Source organism: Ranitomeya imitator, chromosome 6 (assembly GCF_032444005.1).
Source record: "Ranitomeya imitator isolate aRanImi1 chromosome 6, aRanImi1.pri, whole genome shotgun sequence".
NCBI lineage: Eukaryota > Metazoa > Chordata > Amphibia > Anura > Dendrobatidae > Ranitomeya > Ranitomeya imitator.
Window position 1 is genome coordinate 72792551 of NC_091287.1, and position 18574 is coordinate 72811124.

At 42.9% G+C, this 18574-nt stretch overlaps 1 protein-coding gene across 3 annotated transcripts in view; it reads right to left on the reverse strand.

The window, feature by feature from the left end:
- Positions 1-1576: 1576 nt before the first annotated feature.
- NUB1 (negative regulator of ubiquitin like proteins 1) overlaps positions 1577-18574 on the reverse strand; it is a 97158-nt gene continuing 80160 nt past the window's right edge. For all 3 annotated transcript variants that reach the window (XM_069729766.1, XM_069729767.1, XM_069729765.1), the window contains exons 13-15: positions 9906-9995; positions 6593-6767; positions 1577-3886 (exon numbers count right to left, since the gene is read on the reverse strand). In XM_069729766.1, coding sequence (XP_069585867.1) covers positions 3732-3886; positions 6593-6767; positions 9906-9995 — 420 coding nt within the window. In that variant the 3' untranslated portion in view covers positions 1577-3731. The remainder of the gene's footprint in view (positions 3887-6592; positions 6768-9905; positions 9996-18574) is intronic.

Below are 18574 nucleotides of genomic sequence, written 5' to 3' on the forward strand. Positions count from 1 at the left end.
GGCTTAGAGCAGGACGATCAGACTCTGCCTACAGTCCTGCCCCGACACACACAGGCACCTCATTAACTGAAAATGTTTAACACTCATTACACAACAACTACAAGACAGATTTCTTCACCCCAGGAACAACACCAACCTGACAATGCCTATAGTTTACCTAGGAAAATCCTGCTGACAGGTTCGCTTTAAGCTCATCATGTCTTCAATCCACACTAAAACCACTGATTGCCATAATGAAGACCAATATTTTGGATTGTAGTTACCACTTTATCACTTTCTACTATGATACATTAAAAGTAATACATTTTCCATCTAAGCCCCACAAATCTACAGTGAGGGCTTTTAAAGGAGTCAAAATGCGTAAATGGGTACTTTTATACACAATTAGGCCAACCCCTCTTGAGTAATTAGAATGAAATAGATGTAATGTTTACCCCATGCAGGACCTGTGTATCTGATTGATCGTGTCGTTTGTTAGATGGGTCTCCTGTAGCCCTGTTACTGCTGGGTTTGCATCTACTAATATAGTCAAGGAAAATATATATAATAATAATAATATATAATATAGCTCAACCAACAAATATTCCAAGAAATAAAATCAATCATGATCATCTTTAAGAACACTCACAGAAGAAGATAGTCCTTGTGAGTTTATCGTTCTCCCGGCTGTGATAATACAAATTTTTATGCAAAGGCATTCCAACCCCCCCCCAACTGTGAATGTATAACCCTACCCCCCTTTATGTTGTAAACCTGACCTTACCAGCAAGGGATGGGGCTCAAGCAAAACTTTCACCTTTAGGTGCATGGATCTGAGAATGAACACACAATACACCATTCCGTTAGTTTCTTGGCGGAGGACACGTCGCACTAATGTAGAAGTTAATGTCGCATAGTAGCATTAAGTGAGGCCTCAGTCCTGCAATAGCAAGACCTGCTGGAGATAAGAGGTAGAGAGATGAACGATCTATCAGCGTCAGGACTGTCTCGGGTCCTTCTGGCTCCTCCTGCACTTGTTGCTCGCGACTGTCCAGCCATCTAAGTGCAGAGTCTTTAGAGGACTCAAAATGTGGTAGTGCCAAGGGCAACCACCCTGAGCTTGGCTGGGTAAGTATTGCAGATGCAGCACCCTCATCCTTTTTATGTCCACACACTGAGACCTTTTGCACTGGACATCCACTGAGAAATTTGGGAAAAAGGAGATTTTCTGTCCCCGAGCTGACTCTTGCTTTAATTAATATGACTTCTCGATCCTTGTAGTGCAGGATTTTGATCAAAATAGCTGCTTAACCACATCTCTCTGCTTCCACCCACCGGAAGTGCAGGCGCCATCTTGGATTTTGGCTTGCTCCGCATTTTTGTCTCTCCCCTGCTGCTTTGCGAGTGTCATGACACCGCCACAGCCTGGAGATCAGCTCCCCATCATCCAGGGACTTTAAGGAAGCGGATGAGTGTTGACTCAAAACAATCTGTTAAGGATGAGTGCCGCGGGAGCTCAGGGCAGGCAGGTCTCACCGCTCGGCCACACCCCAGTAAAGAGAAAATATGTAAAAGAAAATGACACAACCAAGAACAATAAAGTTGTCTTAATTTATTGACATGCTCCAACAAGATTTCAAAAAGTTATTCCAACATAAAGGGAAACATTGTGGAACAGTTGTATACAAAATCTGCATTGCATGGTCTATGTAGTGTATTGCTGGCTCAATTATCATTTTCAGGGGTTCCCTGAGAACCAGCTGACACCCGGCCGCGATCAGCTGTGCTCCCCCCGTGAGCGCGGCTGATCGCCTGTGACGTACTATCCCGTCCATGGGCATGCGGGCCTAGGGCACATGGACGGGATAGTACGTCTGATGTCAGAAAAGGGTTAAGGTATCTAAAGTTTAACATATACTCTTATCACTTCACATGTGTTATTCTCACTCTGCTTCCAAGTGTGTCCCTTTGTGGTTTTGCTGCTTTCAGTCAGAATCTACAATGTGCACATCCTAATATAAATAAGGGAAACCATTGTATGAACAGCAGTGGCCAAACTTTTCACTGGTACTGTACATTACAATAAATTGGCCTGAACTTGCCGACATCTAATGTTTATGGAGACATCCTGCAGTTGGGTAATCGGGGGGAAAATAAACGGTAGCCAATAATTCTGGCAACAACACTTTCATAGAGAACACAGGAGCGCCCAGCCAAGTCAGGAGAGCTATCGGTCAGCTGAACGATCATTTAGCCCACAGCTATTCTAATGTGTTTGGGCTTTAATACCATCGGGTATTCTGTTTTGCGCCAATGCAGATGTGAACAGAACCTAAATAGTAAATGTGGAAATCTGAACAGAGCTGATTAACTTCTAACATCTATACGATACACAATGCCAACTGTTCTTAGGGCAGTAATGTTACCAGTGAAATAACTAAAATAATTACTATTAAAAACACTATAATGAATTATTCACAAGACAGGATAACTTACCAATTATAGGATAGGGGAATAGTTACTGATTATTGGGGGTCTGACAGTTGGGACACCAGTGATCCCGAGAACAAGGCTCCAGAATTCAGGAACCGGTCTCTGCAGAGTCCAGTCTTGTAGGGGGCACAGGTACACATGTTCCATCTCTGCTCCATTCATGGTCTATAGGACTACCAGGAATAGCCAAACGCTGTACTTAGCTTTCTCTGGCAGTCCCACAGAAAATGAATGGAGCGGAGAAGGAACATGCGTACCTGTGCCCCATACAAGACTGGACTCTGCAGAATCCGGTGTCTGACTTCCAGTGCTTGATTCTCAGCATTTCCGGGGTATTAGTGGTTGGGTCCCAACTAATCTAAATAACCGTTTACGAAAAAGTGCATTCAGTGTTACCCACAACCTTGTGTACTCGTTAGCTCCCCATGTGGGCAATGTATTCTGCCTCATGTGGTTGTCAAACCCATGGACCCTACACTAAAAAAAAGCAATAAACTTAAAGGGACTCTGTCACCTGAATTTGGAAGGAACAATTTTCAACCATAGGGGCGGGGTTTTCGGGTGTTTGATTCACCCTTTCCCTACCCGTTGACTGCAATATTGGATTGAAGTTCATTCTCTGTCCTCCGTAGTACATGCCTGCACAAGGCAATCTTGCCTTGCGCAGGCGTGTACTATGGAGGACAGAGAATGAACTTCAATCCAATATTGCAGCCAGCATGCAGCCAGCGGGTAAGGAAAGGGTGAATCAAACACCCGAAAACCCGCCCCTATGGCTGAAGATTGTTCCCTCCAAATTCAGGTGACAGAGTCCCTTTAAGTTCCACCATAGTAACATCATACAGAGTAATGAAGAATGTTTTGGCATCCCCAAGTTTGTCTATTCCAAATGGTGAAAAATGATTAAAAGAAAAGAGCTCACGTCACATCAAGGTTATTAGAGAAGACATTCTGTAGTCTCCAACCATAACATACAAACCCTGTTGCAGATGCTGGTGTAGGATCAATATGTTTTCTCCCTGCATTGCACAGCTAGAGGCTGCCATTATAGATATAGGGGGCACAACAATCAGACCCCTGCTGGTTAGACATTGGTGGGGATTCTTAGCAATTTGTCATCAATTTCTTAAATTAAACAACTTGGTTAAATTAATGCAAAGTCAGCTACACAAACAGTAAATTATCATTAAGGTAAAGTGCTTTAAAAACTAATAAGAATAGAATTCTTCTGAAGAAAGTGAAGAACAAATACCAACATATCAGATCTTTTCGAGGTAAGAAAGATATTCCACAAGAACAAGCCCTTCTTCTTCTAAGGTTAAATCCAGGTAATCTTCTTCATGTTCGGGAATGTCTTCCAAAATTTCTTTAACAGGATCAACATCGGGCTCTTTATAAGATGTCTTACTTGTCCCTAAAAAAAAAGAAACAGGAATAAAAGGAACATTAAGAGAAAAACATTCAATGTGATTGTACTATTCATCGTGGATGAGACAGAATAACTTGTGGCAGCATTTTCTAAATGGAAGACGACTAAAGCAAAAGATGAACTATTAAAAGAAAGTTACTACCGTATACCCAGAGTGGCCCGGGCAATATACGCTGGGGTGATGCAGAATTAGTAGTACATTTATATTGTTAAACCAAAATGTGTGATTAATTGTTAGGGTGGTCACAAAATCCTCAATACTTTATTTATCTACCTTTTCCAAAACGTTTGGGAAAATATATAGAAAAATATGGAGATATTGTAAGTCAGTTCAATCCGCTAAGATGCAAAGTCTGGGGAAAGGAAGATGTTTTTTTGCTTTATTCCAGGTGCGCAAAGTTATAACACGTTTCGGATCTGGTGTACACTCGTGGCCAAAAGTTGTGAGGCCGATACAAATTTTGTTTTTCACATTTTCTTTCATATTTTGCATGCAATTGTCTGTTCGTCAGATGTTTCTACTGTTACTAAATTCAATTATCAGCATTTAATAAGTTTAAACTTTTATTGACAAATATATCAAGTTTATACAAAAACTCAATATTTACAGGGTTGACCCTTATTTTTCATCTGAGTGGCTTGGTGAACAAAATATTGAAATTTTGTCAATCCCATTGAGAACCTGGAATCATTCCTCAAAAAGAAGGTGGACAAACAGAAACACAGAAATAGTCATATACTCCAAGCACGGATTAGAAAACAATGGGTTGTCATCAGTCAGGATTTGGCCCAGAGGATGACATCCAGCTGCCAGGGTGAAGGGCAGAAAGCTTGAAAATTAAGGGTCAGCCCTGTAAGGGTATGTGCACACGTTCAGTTTTTTTTTTTTGCGATAAAAACGCTATAAAAACGCATACATATGCATCCTATCATTTAGAATGCATTCTGCAATTTTTGTGCACATGATGCGTTTTTTTCCACGAAAAAAACGCATTGCGGTAAAAAAAAGCAGTATGTTCATTAATTTTGGGGATTTTTCGTGTTTTTCATGCTATCTAAAGCATTGGGAAAAAATGCACAAAAAACACGAAAAAAAACGCATGCGGATTTCTGGCAGAAATGTCCGTTTTTTGTCAGGAAATTTCTGCAAGAAATCCTGAGGCCTGAGGCTATGTGCACACGTATAATGGACCACTGCGGATTTTTCCAAAGAGGATTTGATAAATCTGCAAGGCAAAAACGCTGTGTTTTTGCAGCAGATTTATCGCGGATTTACTGCGGGTTTTACAACTGCGGTTTTCTATTGGAGCAGCTGTAAAACCGCTGCGGAATCCGCAGAAAGTGACATGCTGCGGAATGTAAACCGATGCATTTCCGTGCATTTTTTTCCGCAGCATGTGCACAGCATTTTTTGTTTCCCATAGGTTTACATTGTAATGTAAACTCATGGGAAACTGCTGCGGGTTCAGGTCTGGAGATTGGGCTGCCCATGACAGGGTTTTGATGTGGTGGTCTCTTAATTTTTGCCAGAGCTGTATGTTATTTAGTGATGGAGAAGGTCCAACTCCAAAACATGGAACTCTGAGCCCCTGAAATACAGCAAGAAAATGCAGAGTCCGGGTGCCCATGATCCAGGACTAGCAGCGCTTTGGATACAGTGCATGCTTGGTGCGTCCAAAGTGCTGCAGTCTATTGAACGCAGGTGAGTCCGCATGTGTTCCCTGAACCGTGAGGATTCACGGCGTCCAATACATTCTATGGGCATGACATGCTGACATTGACATGCTGCGGTCTGGAAAGACGTGACGCATGTCCGTCTCTGCAGGTGAAATAATGGTAATCAGTGAAGACAATTCAGTGTGAAAACCACTTGAATTTACATGGGAATGCAGGAACACACGAGGCTGGTATCCAGGTCAGAAATGGGAGAGACGGTCAAGGAGGACTAGGCTCCAGCATCAATGAAAAAAATGTTAAAACATAAAACTTTTACGGTGCAATTAAAAATATAGGTAGAGAAAACAAAAATGATTAAGTATCTATTAGCCTATGCGTTTCGGGTTAGCAACCCTTATACATAGCTGTGAATTGCACAGTAAAAGTTAGGTGTAACATTTCCCATTGGTGCTGGAGCCCAGTCCTCATGCTCTATGAAGCACCTTTTCCCCTTACATCTACATTACTATGTATTCTACACTGTAAAAATTTCCCTCTATTAGATCTGGGCATCTGCCAGACCAGATAGATTTCTGCACCTCTGGATGCCGAGCTAAGGGATTATTATTTCATAACTGAATTATTGTTAATAGATTTCATAGCTAGCCTCGGGAAGAGTGTTGCACGTTTTGTGTGCAATTACCCTTCCATTATTCCCTCACTTCTAGGTCAATGGGTCACAATCCCAAGTTCTCTACCAGACTTCCTTCTCCCTAATATGTGGTGTATTTGCTGGGGATTTTTTGCAATTATCTAAAACAAACCAATCCAGATAAATGGAAGCAATTTCCAGTAGCAGAAATTTCTGCAAAATAAAGAGAAGAATAGAAATTCCCCCTAATTATCACAAGGCAATAACCTCACAATTTCATTTCTATTGGGGGTAAATCTAGAAAGCAGCAGAACATGAAACACAGGTCACTCCACGCGTCTTCTGTACAACAGAAGTCTCCGTAAAGCCTTACTTATAATTACCTGCAGATTCCGAGGAAGATGCATGGGACTCCTTAGACTTTTCCAGGTCTTGGAGGACGTGTGGAGGGAGCATTCCTTGGTGGTGAGCCAGAATCTGAGACGCTAACTCAACATTACCCATGAAAAGCTGGAGAGCTGCCTTAGCGGCCTCAGGAGTAAACCCAATATACACCAGCTAGGAAACAAGGAGATTTAGAATTTTACTATGGTTTTATTTTTTATAACTCTACAGAAAAAGCAAACATTTCTTCCATCAGATAAAGGTAGAAACGATCAGGTTTAAAGAGAATTTCTTAAAAGTGTAACATAAATGTATGCAGATAAAACTGTATATTGAAATAAGGATCCTGGTACATTATTTTCTTCAATTAAAAGGGAAGGTTCAACATGAAGACATGTCAGAAAACGTCGTCGGAATGGTCTTTGGCCCCCCACTGATCGCTGGATTTCTGATGCCATGTCATGCCGCTACATCCTACTCCAGTGCACCCTGGACCAAGACTGGCAGGCAAAATACCAGTGTTGATGAATTGGCCCCATTGTATGTTGATAGCATTCCCCTTAAATAAATAAGGGATGTACTGGTGATAGTAATGTAAACTGTAAGAGAAAGGGAAAAAAAATGGACGATCATCCAAACAATCGTATGGAAAACCTTGCAAATTCTGCGTATAAGTAAGAGCTGATCTACAAGCTCATTTAAATCACATAATGAGCGTTGAAGATAATCACTCTGTAAAGTAAACTAGGAAACAAATCAACAAGAACAAGAATAAAAAACGAAGGGGGCCCTGGCACAGAGAAAAGATGGACACAGTCTACCTTTATCCAAGGATAATAAATCTGCTTCGATTTTTCCTTCTTCTGCAAGTAATAGCCGAACAGTCTTTATTCCCTCCATATGTGTATTTACCACGCCATATTTATCAGCACTTTCTCTAGCACTCTGCTGCATCAGCATTTCTGCAGACGCGACCCACTGTCCTGATGGGCTGAGACGTACGGCTCAGGAAGAATGATGTTCTGGATTGTAACATCCAGGTGTTTGTGTGCAACCTAAAACCGCGTTACATGATAGCTTGGAAGCGGAGAGAATACACGAGCTCGCTGCCAAATACTATGGGAGACCATTGTACTGGGAATGTGTGCCTAGATAAGGCTTTCTTTAATGGTGCTTTGGAAAAAGAAATACACCAATGTTCCTTTACTCAATATAAAGGAGATCTAATGAATATGTTCTGGCTTATTGGGCAGTCATAGATGAGGATGTAAAACTCTTGGTTTGGAAAGAAGTAGAAAGACAGTGGAAAATGTAATGGCACGCGGCAGTATTAGGGTATGTACACCCGTCCTTTAAACTTGGGTGTATCCATCAAGTGTTTCAAGCGCAAGACGCTTTAGGAAAAGACCAGCGATGTTTTTCGTGAAGCGTCTTTTTGGGCATCTTTTGTGTCTTCTTTTTATTCTCATACATTATGTATACACTACTGAGTGGCTTACAAGCAGAAGCTGCCTAAAAAATGGTAGGGTCACTTTTTTTTCGCCACGCCTGAACATGTGCACTGTAATGCCGAAACTACTTTCTATGCTTACTTATGTTCAGTATTTTCAACACTTTTTAGGCTGGTTTCAGAGCAGACCCACATGAAAAAGACACTGTGTGCACAATGTCCAACAGAAAAAGTCTGGAGAGTTCTCTTTGGGGGGTTTAGACACCGTAGGGTATATTCACAAGAGTTAGATATGCGGCGGATTTTCTGGCAATTCCACATCAAAGATGATTTTATGCTACAAACTTAAGGCCCCTTCACATTTAGCGACGCTGCAGCGATACCGACAACGATCCGAATCGCTGCAGCGTCGCTGTTTGGTCGCTGGAGAGCTGTCACACAGACCGCTCTCCAGCGACCAACGATGCCGGTAACCAGGGTAAACATCGGGTAACTAAGCGCAGGGCCGCGCTTAGTAACCCGATGTTTACCCTGGTTACCATGCTAAAAGTAAAAAAAAACAAACAGTACATACTTACCTACAGCCGTCTGTCCTCCAGCGCTGTGCTCTGCTTCTCTGCACTCCTCCTGTACTGTCTGGGAGCCGGAAAGCAGAGCGGTGACGTCACCGCTCTGCTTTCCGGCTCACAGACAGTACAGGAGGAGAGCAGAGCACAGCGCTGGAGGACAGACGGCTGTAGGTAAGTATGTACTGTTTGTTTTTTTTTACTTTTAGCATGGTAACCAGGGTAAACATCGGGTTACTAAGCGCGGCCCTGCGCTTAGTTACCCGATGTTTACCCTGGTTACCAGTGAAGACATCGCTGGATCGGTGTCACACACGCCGATCCAGCGATGTCTCCAGGGAGTCCAGCGACGAAATAAAGTTCTGGACTTTATTCAGCGACCAACGATCTCCCAGCAGGGGCCTGATCGTTGGTCGCTGTCACACATAACGATTTCATTAACGATATCGTTGCTACGTCATAAATAGCAACGATATCGTTAACAATATCGTTATGTGTGAAGGTACCTTTACACTATATTTCACCTTTATAAAGCTGTAAATGTAATCTGTCAGTAGGATCAGCCCTCTAGAGATGTCTATATTGGCCTGCAGGTCATAGGAAGCTGAATACAAGGACACCTTGATGTGTGTGATCCAATGTTTTATTTCAGAAAAATCCACATTTTTCTTAATATATAAGTGAGGTGTTAAGATCTATGAGTCGGACATAGATCTCCCCGAGAATCTGCCTCCAGAGCTTATTGTAAAATGAAAGATGTCGATACCATTGTGACATGTAATGACTGACAGTCTGCTCTCGTGATCTACATGTCTCAAACTGGTAATGCCACCTTTCATATAAAATATGCCCCGAAGGTAGATTCTCAAGGAGATCTATGACCGGCCCATAGATCTTAACAGCTCATTTACATATTAAGAAAAACACTGATTTTTCTGGAATAAAACATTGGATCACAGATATCAAGGTATCATTTTATTCAGCTTCCTATGACCTGCGTGCCAATATAGATGACTAAATCCTACTGGCAGACTCTTTTTAACTCAACAGCAAAAAATAAATAAAAACGCAGCATAAATTGACAAATCTGTACGACCAGGCAATTTCTACAATAGGTTTACGCTTCAAGGTGATGATGAGATTTTGTAAAATGCTGGTGTTATATGTTGTACGGCATCCATTGGGAAATTTCGTGTGTATATCTGACCCGTGTGGACGCCACCCATAGTGTCTTCTAGTTATTTTGCAAGAATATGGAATTTGATAGAAGCAAATAAATAAAAATGACATTCTCACCTGATCAATACTCTCTTGGGACACATTGTATGAGCTAACATCAGCTGGATTATCACAGGGGATCAGCAGCTCCGGGTTATCAAGGAGAAGCTATCATGATAACAAGAAAAACTTTTAATTTCCAAGAAATGTTTATTTCATGTAAAAAAAGTTTAAGAAAAAAAAACACTTCACAACTTCCTCTAATCAGAACTTAGAGAAATGCTCTCATTTCACTTCTTTCCATTTTATTAGTTTATCACACTTGCACTTACAATTGTTGGAGACTTTGGAACAGAACAGAATAGATGACAGCAAGATGACCACTTGCGGTACTGTATGGGAAGTCAGACAACGGCCTCCATTATTCAGAGAACAAGCCACTGCAGGCACGAATGCCCGGAAATGAAGTGAAGAAGACGACATGGAGCTCAGGCCAAATACCGTATATACTCGAGTAAAAGCAGAGTTTTTCAGCACATTTTTTTGTGCGGGAAACAACCCCCTTGGCTTATACACGAGTCACTGTACAGAAAGCCGGCGGGGATGTTGCAGCAAAGCCGCGGGTGCCAGGAGCCGGCGCATACATCATACTCCCATACCTGCGCACCCTGGGTACTGGCACTGCAGCTCACTCCAGGAACGAGATACAGTGCCAGCACCCAGGGTGCGCAGGTAGAGGAGTATGATGATGTGGTTTTTTTTTCAATAGGAAACATGCACACAGGGATAGCGAATAAGGAGGCATGCACAGGGACGGAACGGGGGAGGCATGCATACAGGCATGGAAAGAGGGAGGCATGCATACAGGCATGGAAAGGGGGAGGCATGCATACAGGCATGGAAAGGGGGAGGCATGCATACAGGCATGGAACGGAGGAGGCATGCATACAGGAATAAAACGGGGGAGGCATGCATACAGGCATGGAACAGGGGAGGCATGCATACAGGCATGGAACAGGGGAGGCATGCATACAGGCATGGAACGGGGGAGGCATGTATACAGGGACGAAACGGGGGAGGCATGTATACAGGCATGGAACAGGGGAGGCATGCATACAGGCATGGAACAGGGGAGGCATGCATACAAGCATGGAACAGGGGAGGCATGCATACAGGCATGGAACGGGGGAGGCATGTATACAGGGATGAAACGGGGGAGGCATGTATACAGGGACGAAACGGGGGAGGCATGCATACCAAGACAGGGAAGGGGAAGCATGCATACAGGCATGGAACGGGGGAGGCATGCATACAGGCATGGAACAGGGGAGGCATGCATACAGGCATGGAACGGGGGAGGCATGTATACAGGGACGAAACGGGGGAGGAATGTATACAGGGACGAAACGGGGGAGGCATGTATACAGGGACGAAACGGGGGGGGGGGGGGGGGCATGCATACCAAGACAGGGAAGGGGAAGCATGCATACAATGACAGGAACAGGGGAAGCATGCAGACAGGGATGGGGAGGCATTAAAATCAGGACAGGGAAGGGGAAGGCATGCATACAGGGACTGAACGGGGGAGGCATGCATACAGGGACTGAGCGGGGGAGGCATGCATACAGGGATGGAACGGGGGAGGCATGCATACAGGGACGGAACGGGGGAGGCATGCATACAGGGACTGAACAGGGGGAGTCATTCATACCAGGACAGGGAAGTGGGAGGCATGCATACAGGGACTGATCGGGGGAGGCATTCATACCAGGGCAGGGACAGGGAAGGCATGCAGACAGGGGCAGGGAGGATTTCATACCAGGACAAGGAAGGGGGAGCCATGCATAGCAGAACAGGAATGACGGGACAACGCATACCCGGCTATACTCGAGTCAATAAGTTTACCCAGTGTTCCATGGCAAAAATAGGTGCCCGGCTTATACTCGAGTATATACGGTAGGTTTTACTAGAAAGCAAAAACTGGGGTTTGTATGTCAGAGTAAAAAGTAACTTTCAGAAGGGCAGGAAGCGGCAGGAGCTTCTCTTCAGTATCCCATCAAGTTCACACAGTGTTTGGACGGTATATTTTGGTCTGGAATTTTTTCCTGATGTATATCCCAAGACTAAGACTAAAGGCCAGAAACGCGTCAGTTATTTTTCGGTGTGTTTTTATATAGATTATTTAAAGTATTTGTAATTTCTTAACTCCAGATATGCTGTGTATTTTTGTATTACACATATAACATTGGTATCACTAGGGTATATGTGATGTATAGCACAAGTATGTGGGAGAGTAGCGAATGGATAGAAGACTCTTAGGTTATCTGCGATTTATATAGGGTCTGTCGCAAAGTCACAAGTGGTCAGTTTTTGCATTTATTTTATTCCTGCTGCTCCTAAGTATTCTGTTTGTTTTTTTTTAAATCCACCATACGATTGATTCCAGGGATATGAACCTTTTTATTTGTTGCTACTTTTTACGGTCGCTACTAAGGGGATGGTGATGGTGAAAACCATGTAAAAGTATTAGAAGGGTTCTTTTTATGCCCTTTTTGCTGGACTTTTTTCTGAAACCCGTCCCACTTTGGATGTAAGCATACATACTGATGAGGCGATAGCGCATCAGCACATACAGTGACATCAGAGAGACGGCATAGTGGCAGGCGCTGTGCCCACGCCATCTGTAATGTATACCTATGCTGCATGTGCTGGGACTGCAGCTGGCTCCGATCCCAGCACTTAAACACTCACATGCTGCCTTCAATAGTGACAGCAGCATGTGAGGAGTATGACAGAGGGAGGGAGCTTCCTCTGTCTGCCCATGGGTATCCCCACAATGCGATTGTGGGGTGCTGATGGATTGCCATGACCTAACAATGGCCTCCATATTTATCATGTAATATAGCCTATGAGATTGGAAACCGGGTCTAAACACTTGCATGATAACGTAAGACATATTACCTATGCAATCAAAGGATTGCATGCTCAAGTGCACTCAGGAGACAAAAAAAATTTTAAGAAAAAAGAAAAATGCTTCGACGTTAAAATCCAACCATTAAAAAGCACCAAAATCTTAGTTTTCTCATTAAAAAAGTGCTTTAGTTCAGAAAAAAACCCCGCTACAAAAGGCACATATTTATTATTGCCTCGCTGGTAGCAACTGAGATTATAAAAGGATATCATTATTTTATGTTACAACATGAATGTCACACATGAGAAAAAAAAAACATTGTAAGGCTGTGTTCACACCTCTTTTTTTGCTGCGTTTCTGATGCAAATTTTAAGCTGCATTTTACAGTACCAACAAAAGCTATGAGATTTCAGAAATCTCATGCACACAGTTAATTTTGCCCATGTGAAATGGAAAACTGCAGCATGTCACTTCTTTCAGCATTGTTGCAATGTTTTTCACCCACAGAAAGCAATGAGTAAGTGCAAAAATGCAGTAAAAACATGCACCAGATTTTGCTGCATTTTTAGTGAAAAAAAGCAGGTACAGCAGTATGTGAAACACGTTTATTTTTGTGATTTTCCAAAGTTTAAACCAAAATGTCTTGGTCTCCTCACATTAGCATGGAAGCTACGATTAGTACAGTTTAGTTAAATTTGTGATGTGCGTAAAATAAACATTGGCTGACCAAGATGTGGCTGACCAACTCAAGGGCTGATCAAGGTGTGAAAGTAAACAGTGTCCTACAAACTCAATGTTCTGCCAATGTTTAGGCCTCCTTCACAGGTCCACAGTAGTGGTGAGATCCATCCGTGTACCCTCCATATGTACGCAGGTGATATCTGTGTGTCCGTGAGTCTGTGTTTCACATCCGTGTGCCATCCGTATTGATATGTACTGGCGCCTGGGAAAAGCATTACAGTTTGCGCTGATCTCAGGCAGCTGCTGAAGGCAGCTCTCATCATTATCTCCTTGTGCTGAGATCAGAGCGACCAGAGACAATGATGGAAGTTGTACTCAGCAGCAGCTATGTAACTCCTCTGTAAAAAAAAAAAAGAATTAAAAAAAGGGGAATGGGCTCCCAAACAATTTTCATAACCAGCAGAGGGAAAGCCCACAGCTGAGGGGTGATGTTAAACCCCATAAGGATCCCAGGCTATTAAGAGCTCACAGCTGTTTCCTTAGCCTTTCCCGGTTGTGGTGCAATGTGTGTGTGTGTGTATGTAGGTATATATATATATATATATATATATATATATATATATATATATATCTGTATATATATATATATATATATGTGTAGGGACATATGTCTAGGGTTTTATGTGTGGGACTAGTGATGATGTAACATCTGTCCTGAAGGCAAGTCGCACCTAGGTGTTAATAGACTTCCTTGGGAATAGTAGAAATTCTGTCTCCAGATCTCACCAGGAGGTCTAGCTAGGGCCGAAAAGGAAAGCAACATTTGGCACCTTCTAGGTCTTGGAGGGGAGATGCTAAATTGCTCCCTGAGGGAACCTATCCCTGGGAACCATCTCACACGTGTCTCCAGAGGAAAATAATATATATTCATTAGTAGAGCGGCCGTGTCCAAACAGACCGCAATTATGATATTAACCTGGGAGGCCGGTCTAGAAACCTGACCTCAGACCAAAGTTATAAATTTAGCCTGCAGACAGAGAATTGTGTTCACATGATGGGGGCAGCCTGAGAAGCTGGTGTGATCCAATATACCTTCTTCCTTCCCTCCGGGAGCCGAAAGCAACTACCAGTTAGATAATTTCTGTAAGTTTTCTCCTGTTTATTTTGACACTGTTTGCCTAAGTTGTATGTCTTTTTATTATCATATTTTTATACCGTTTCTTATTGTAAGCATTGAACTTTTTGCTATTAAAGTATAAAACTAACAAGTTGAACCTTGAATGTTCTAAAGGAATCCATAGCCAAAAGGTGTGTGAGCCTTATGAGTGATAGACATATTTTTATTAGTATTATTAGTTCCAGGACTCATCGCCTGTGTATTCGATGAGTGGTGGCAGCGCGTATGAGCGGGTGTGCGGCCTGGGTCGGTGTGTGATTTATGCTCCCATTAGAGCATAGGACAGAGGTTGAATGCTGGACTGAGAGTGGGGAGATAGATTAACCCTTGCAGGCATAACCCCAAGTCACATGTGAGAGCAGGCACGTGACGAATAAGTGACACCACGGAGAAGGGATCCGTGACACCGGTGAACTTACGGGGGACCCCAGAAAGAAAAATGAACAGGGGACATGGGCATCGGAGGATTATAGCCATAGTTGGGGGCAGGTGAGGGATTTGGTTGTTTATTATCTTTGATTATTATTATTTTTTTTTTTTTTTTTTTACAGGTGACAAGGGCTTCATTTTGAAATAAAAAAAATATAATGAAATTGTAAAAGAGGGTGTTTTGTATTATTTTAAATAAAGAATTGTATTCTTGCTGTGTGTTTATTTACAAGCTTACTATGAAGTTAGTACTGGGGGCGTCTTATAGACGCCTTTCCATTAACTAACCCCTGGGCTTGATGTCACCTGTCAATACAAAGGTGACATCAATTCCAACCCTATTACCCCACTTGCCTTGTGTCATGAAGACAAGCCTTTCCATCAGCTCTATTTGGTCTCCCTGACATAACAGCAAGTGGAAATCCCTCTCTTTAGTAAGCATGAGCCGATAGAGGTTTTGTACGAGTGGCAGCCTGTCTGGCACACCAGATCCATCCTAGTATTACGTGGGTGCCCATTCATCAGAATGACCGCCAGGTAATAAGACTCTTTCCCTGCCTGGCTGCGACTTCCCCCATCCAATTGAGGTAGGTGCAAGTATTGCAGGAAGCAGAACCCCGGATCTTGCTTTAGAAAGGGCTGCAGGTATAGATATGAGCTCTATAACTGTCTATCCTTTACACCTCTGTTCATGTGATTTCATAGTGGAATAGTGGTGACCGTGTTCTAGGTAACTTAAAGTGCGGCGTTTCTTAATTTGGTACGACAGCTCCACTTAAGGGATGTTTCTGCTCCATCAGCATTCCAATATCATGACTAAAAGCAAACTCTTGTATTTTTTTATCATTACATCATATGCAGGCCTGGATTGCTATGAAAAGCTATAGCGCACATATTCCAGTTGGAATTGATGGATATCAATTACCATGATTTCTATACCAGACTGAAATGCAATGATGGTGGAAGGTCACAGTTCAGTCCAGCACTTGCAGGCATCGCCATCTTCTGACTTTTCCATTGAATAATTTATGTTTTGACAAGGTATTATCCTGAAAGTAAAGTGACGGGGAGCAGAGGCAAAGTACTTAAGATTTATCTATAGTTTTTTCTAATCACTTGATACTCAGAATACGGATGCATTCAGTAACCCAAGTACTTCATATTTACACCCACAAGGCGGTTACACGAAGGTCATCTCAATGGTGGCATATACTGTGAAAATGCAGCTGCAGATATATTAAATGGAGGTTTATACCTATAGTGGGTACTGACAACAGCATTTACTATTTTCACTTTAAAAAGACCTACTAATTAGGTGCATCACGTATTCATTATGTAGAAGACACATTGCAATATGCATGCTCATCATGGCTCAAGGGCACTTTGGCAGGAAACGCAGTAACGAGCATGTCAGACGAGCTCGGTGGCTCAGTGGTTAGCACTGCAGCCTTGCAGAGCTGGGGTCCTGGGTCATATCCCAGCAAGGACAGTTTGTATGTTCTCCCCGTGTTTATGTGGGTTTCCCCCGGGTTCCCCAGTTTCCTCCCGCACTCCAAAGACATAGTGATAGGGATTCTAGATTGTGAGCCCCAATGGAGACAGCAATGATGAAATATGTAAAGTTCTGCAAAATATAATGGCGCTATATAAGCAAAGCATAATAATAATAAGCTCTTCTCACATATGATACCATTGAACTGGAGGAGTTTTTTTTTTCTTACAAGTGAGAAGATCCCAATCAGTTTGCTTATCAGTCTATAAAGCCATTCACAGATACAGTAGTTTACATTACACCGAGCAAAACAGGTAAAGGCAAACAGGTAGCCACGAGAAACGTGGGAGCCAGGATCTTCTCCATTAGCTGTATCAGATTCTAAAAAAAGGGTTGTCCACCTGGGACAGACGCTCTGTCGTTTTAGGTAGATGAGAAATAACCATTCCTGGCCACATTAGGGTCACATAGAACTGTTGCATCAGGCACAATCTTTTCGGCTTGAAGTAACTAAGCAGAGTCACAACTGTTGGGAAAATTCAGCTTTTTTCTTCTATTAATGGCTCATACACACACCTGTGATTTTCCCCACATGAGAAAATAAATCCGAATTTGATCAGTGTTTTTGATCAGCGCTTCATCAGTTTTTATCTTAGGAAAAAAAAGAAAAAGTTTCTGTTCCTTCTCCAATATACTAGTTTGTGTAAAAGCGCATGGCATCCAAGCGCTGTCTGATTTTTTCACGGACCCATAGACTTTCATTCCTGAGTTTGCATGCAGCGATTTTGCATGAATCAGAGATGTGAATAATTCCATTGACTATCACAGGTATGAGGGGGTATGTGTGAAAACCACGGATAGCACTGATATGTGAAAAACTGATGTGTTAACGAGCCCTAACTCCCAGACACCGGCCCGGATCACAAGGATACATGAAAGGCTGCGATCTGGCATCCAGACCAGCACTTGTGCCTGTCCAGTACAACAACTGATGGGCCAGACTGGTGGGAAGGATCCCACTGCAAACAATAGGAACAGTTCCTCCAGGAAATGTCCGATGGAAACAACACACTAACAGCAAACATATAAACCCAGTCTTAACTGTATCCTCCATTTCTATATTTTACCCTATGACTAATGGCAATATTCCGACCTCAGCTCCAAAGGGGACACAGAGTAGCTGCTATGAGGAGTCCTGTACACATTACACAGAAAATAGGAGCTCATTCTCCCCTCGCCCTCTGTAGCTCACCCTCAAATGCAGCCGCATGGAGTACATGGGATGAGATGAAACACTTACTAGTAAGGGCCTGGTCTGTGTGACTAAGCCCCTCTATCTCCCCAGCTGCTCCCTTCTTCCCATCTCCCCTCTTCAAAGAAAAACAAGAGGCACCCTGTGTAACACTGTGGGTGAGTTGGAGGGTTGGTCGCTCACCGTGACAGGCGCGTGGCTCAACTAAGTGAAGAATGATGCATAATTGAATTGTAGTTGCTGCTACGGCCGCTGTAGAGGACACAACAAGGAGTGCGATGGATCCCGTGCCTGAGGAAGGAGGGGGTTCTACTCCGGAACGAGTTGCCATAATTTGGACGTTTTTCATACTTACCGCCTGGATTAACCTTTGTCAGCGGCAGCGCCCGGGATCCACCGCACTCCTTTATGAAGACGTTATTGGGCAGAAACTGTAACTTCACCGTTCAGTGAAGCTAATATAATTATTCTCAACACTTTATCTCTCAAGACGCTAGTAAGTTTGAGAGTGAGCGAGGCACAGGGGAGGAGAGTCTGATAAGCGGAAAAAAAGGCATTTATATTAATTTACAGCATCTCCGTTAAAACTTCAGAGGTTTCAAAATCTTTAATTTATTCATTCATCCATCCGGCCCTGCTGACAACACTGCACTTCTCCACAGTACCGTAAAAATAAAAATAAGCAAATCTGTGGTTGACTTACAAGACATGGCGGCCCTTACAATAATGTGTCATATTAAAAGCAGATGGAGGCTGATCAATAAATCCAACCCAGGCGGGAAGCAGATCACCATTCTGAATGATA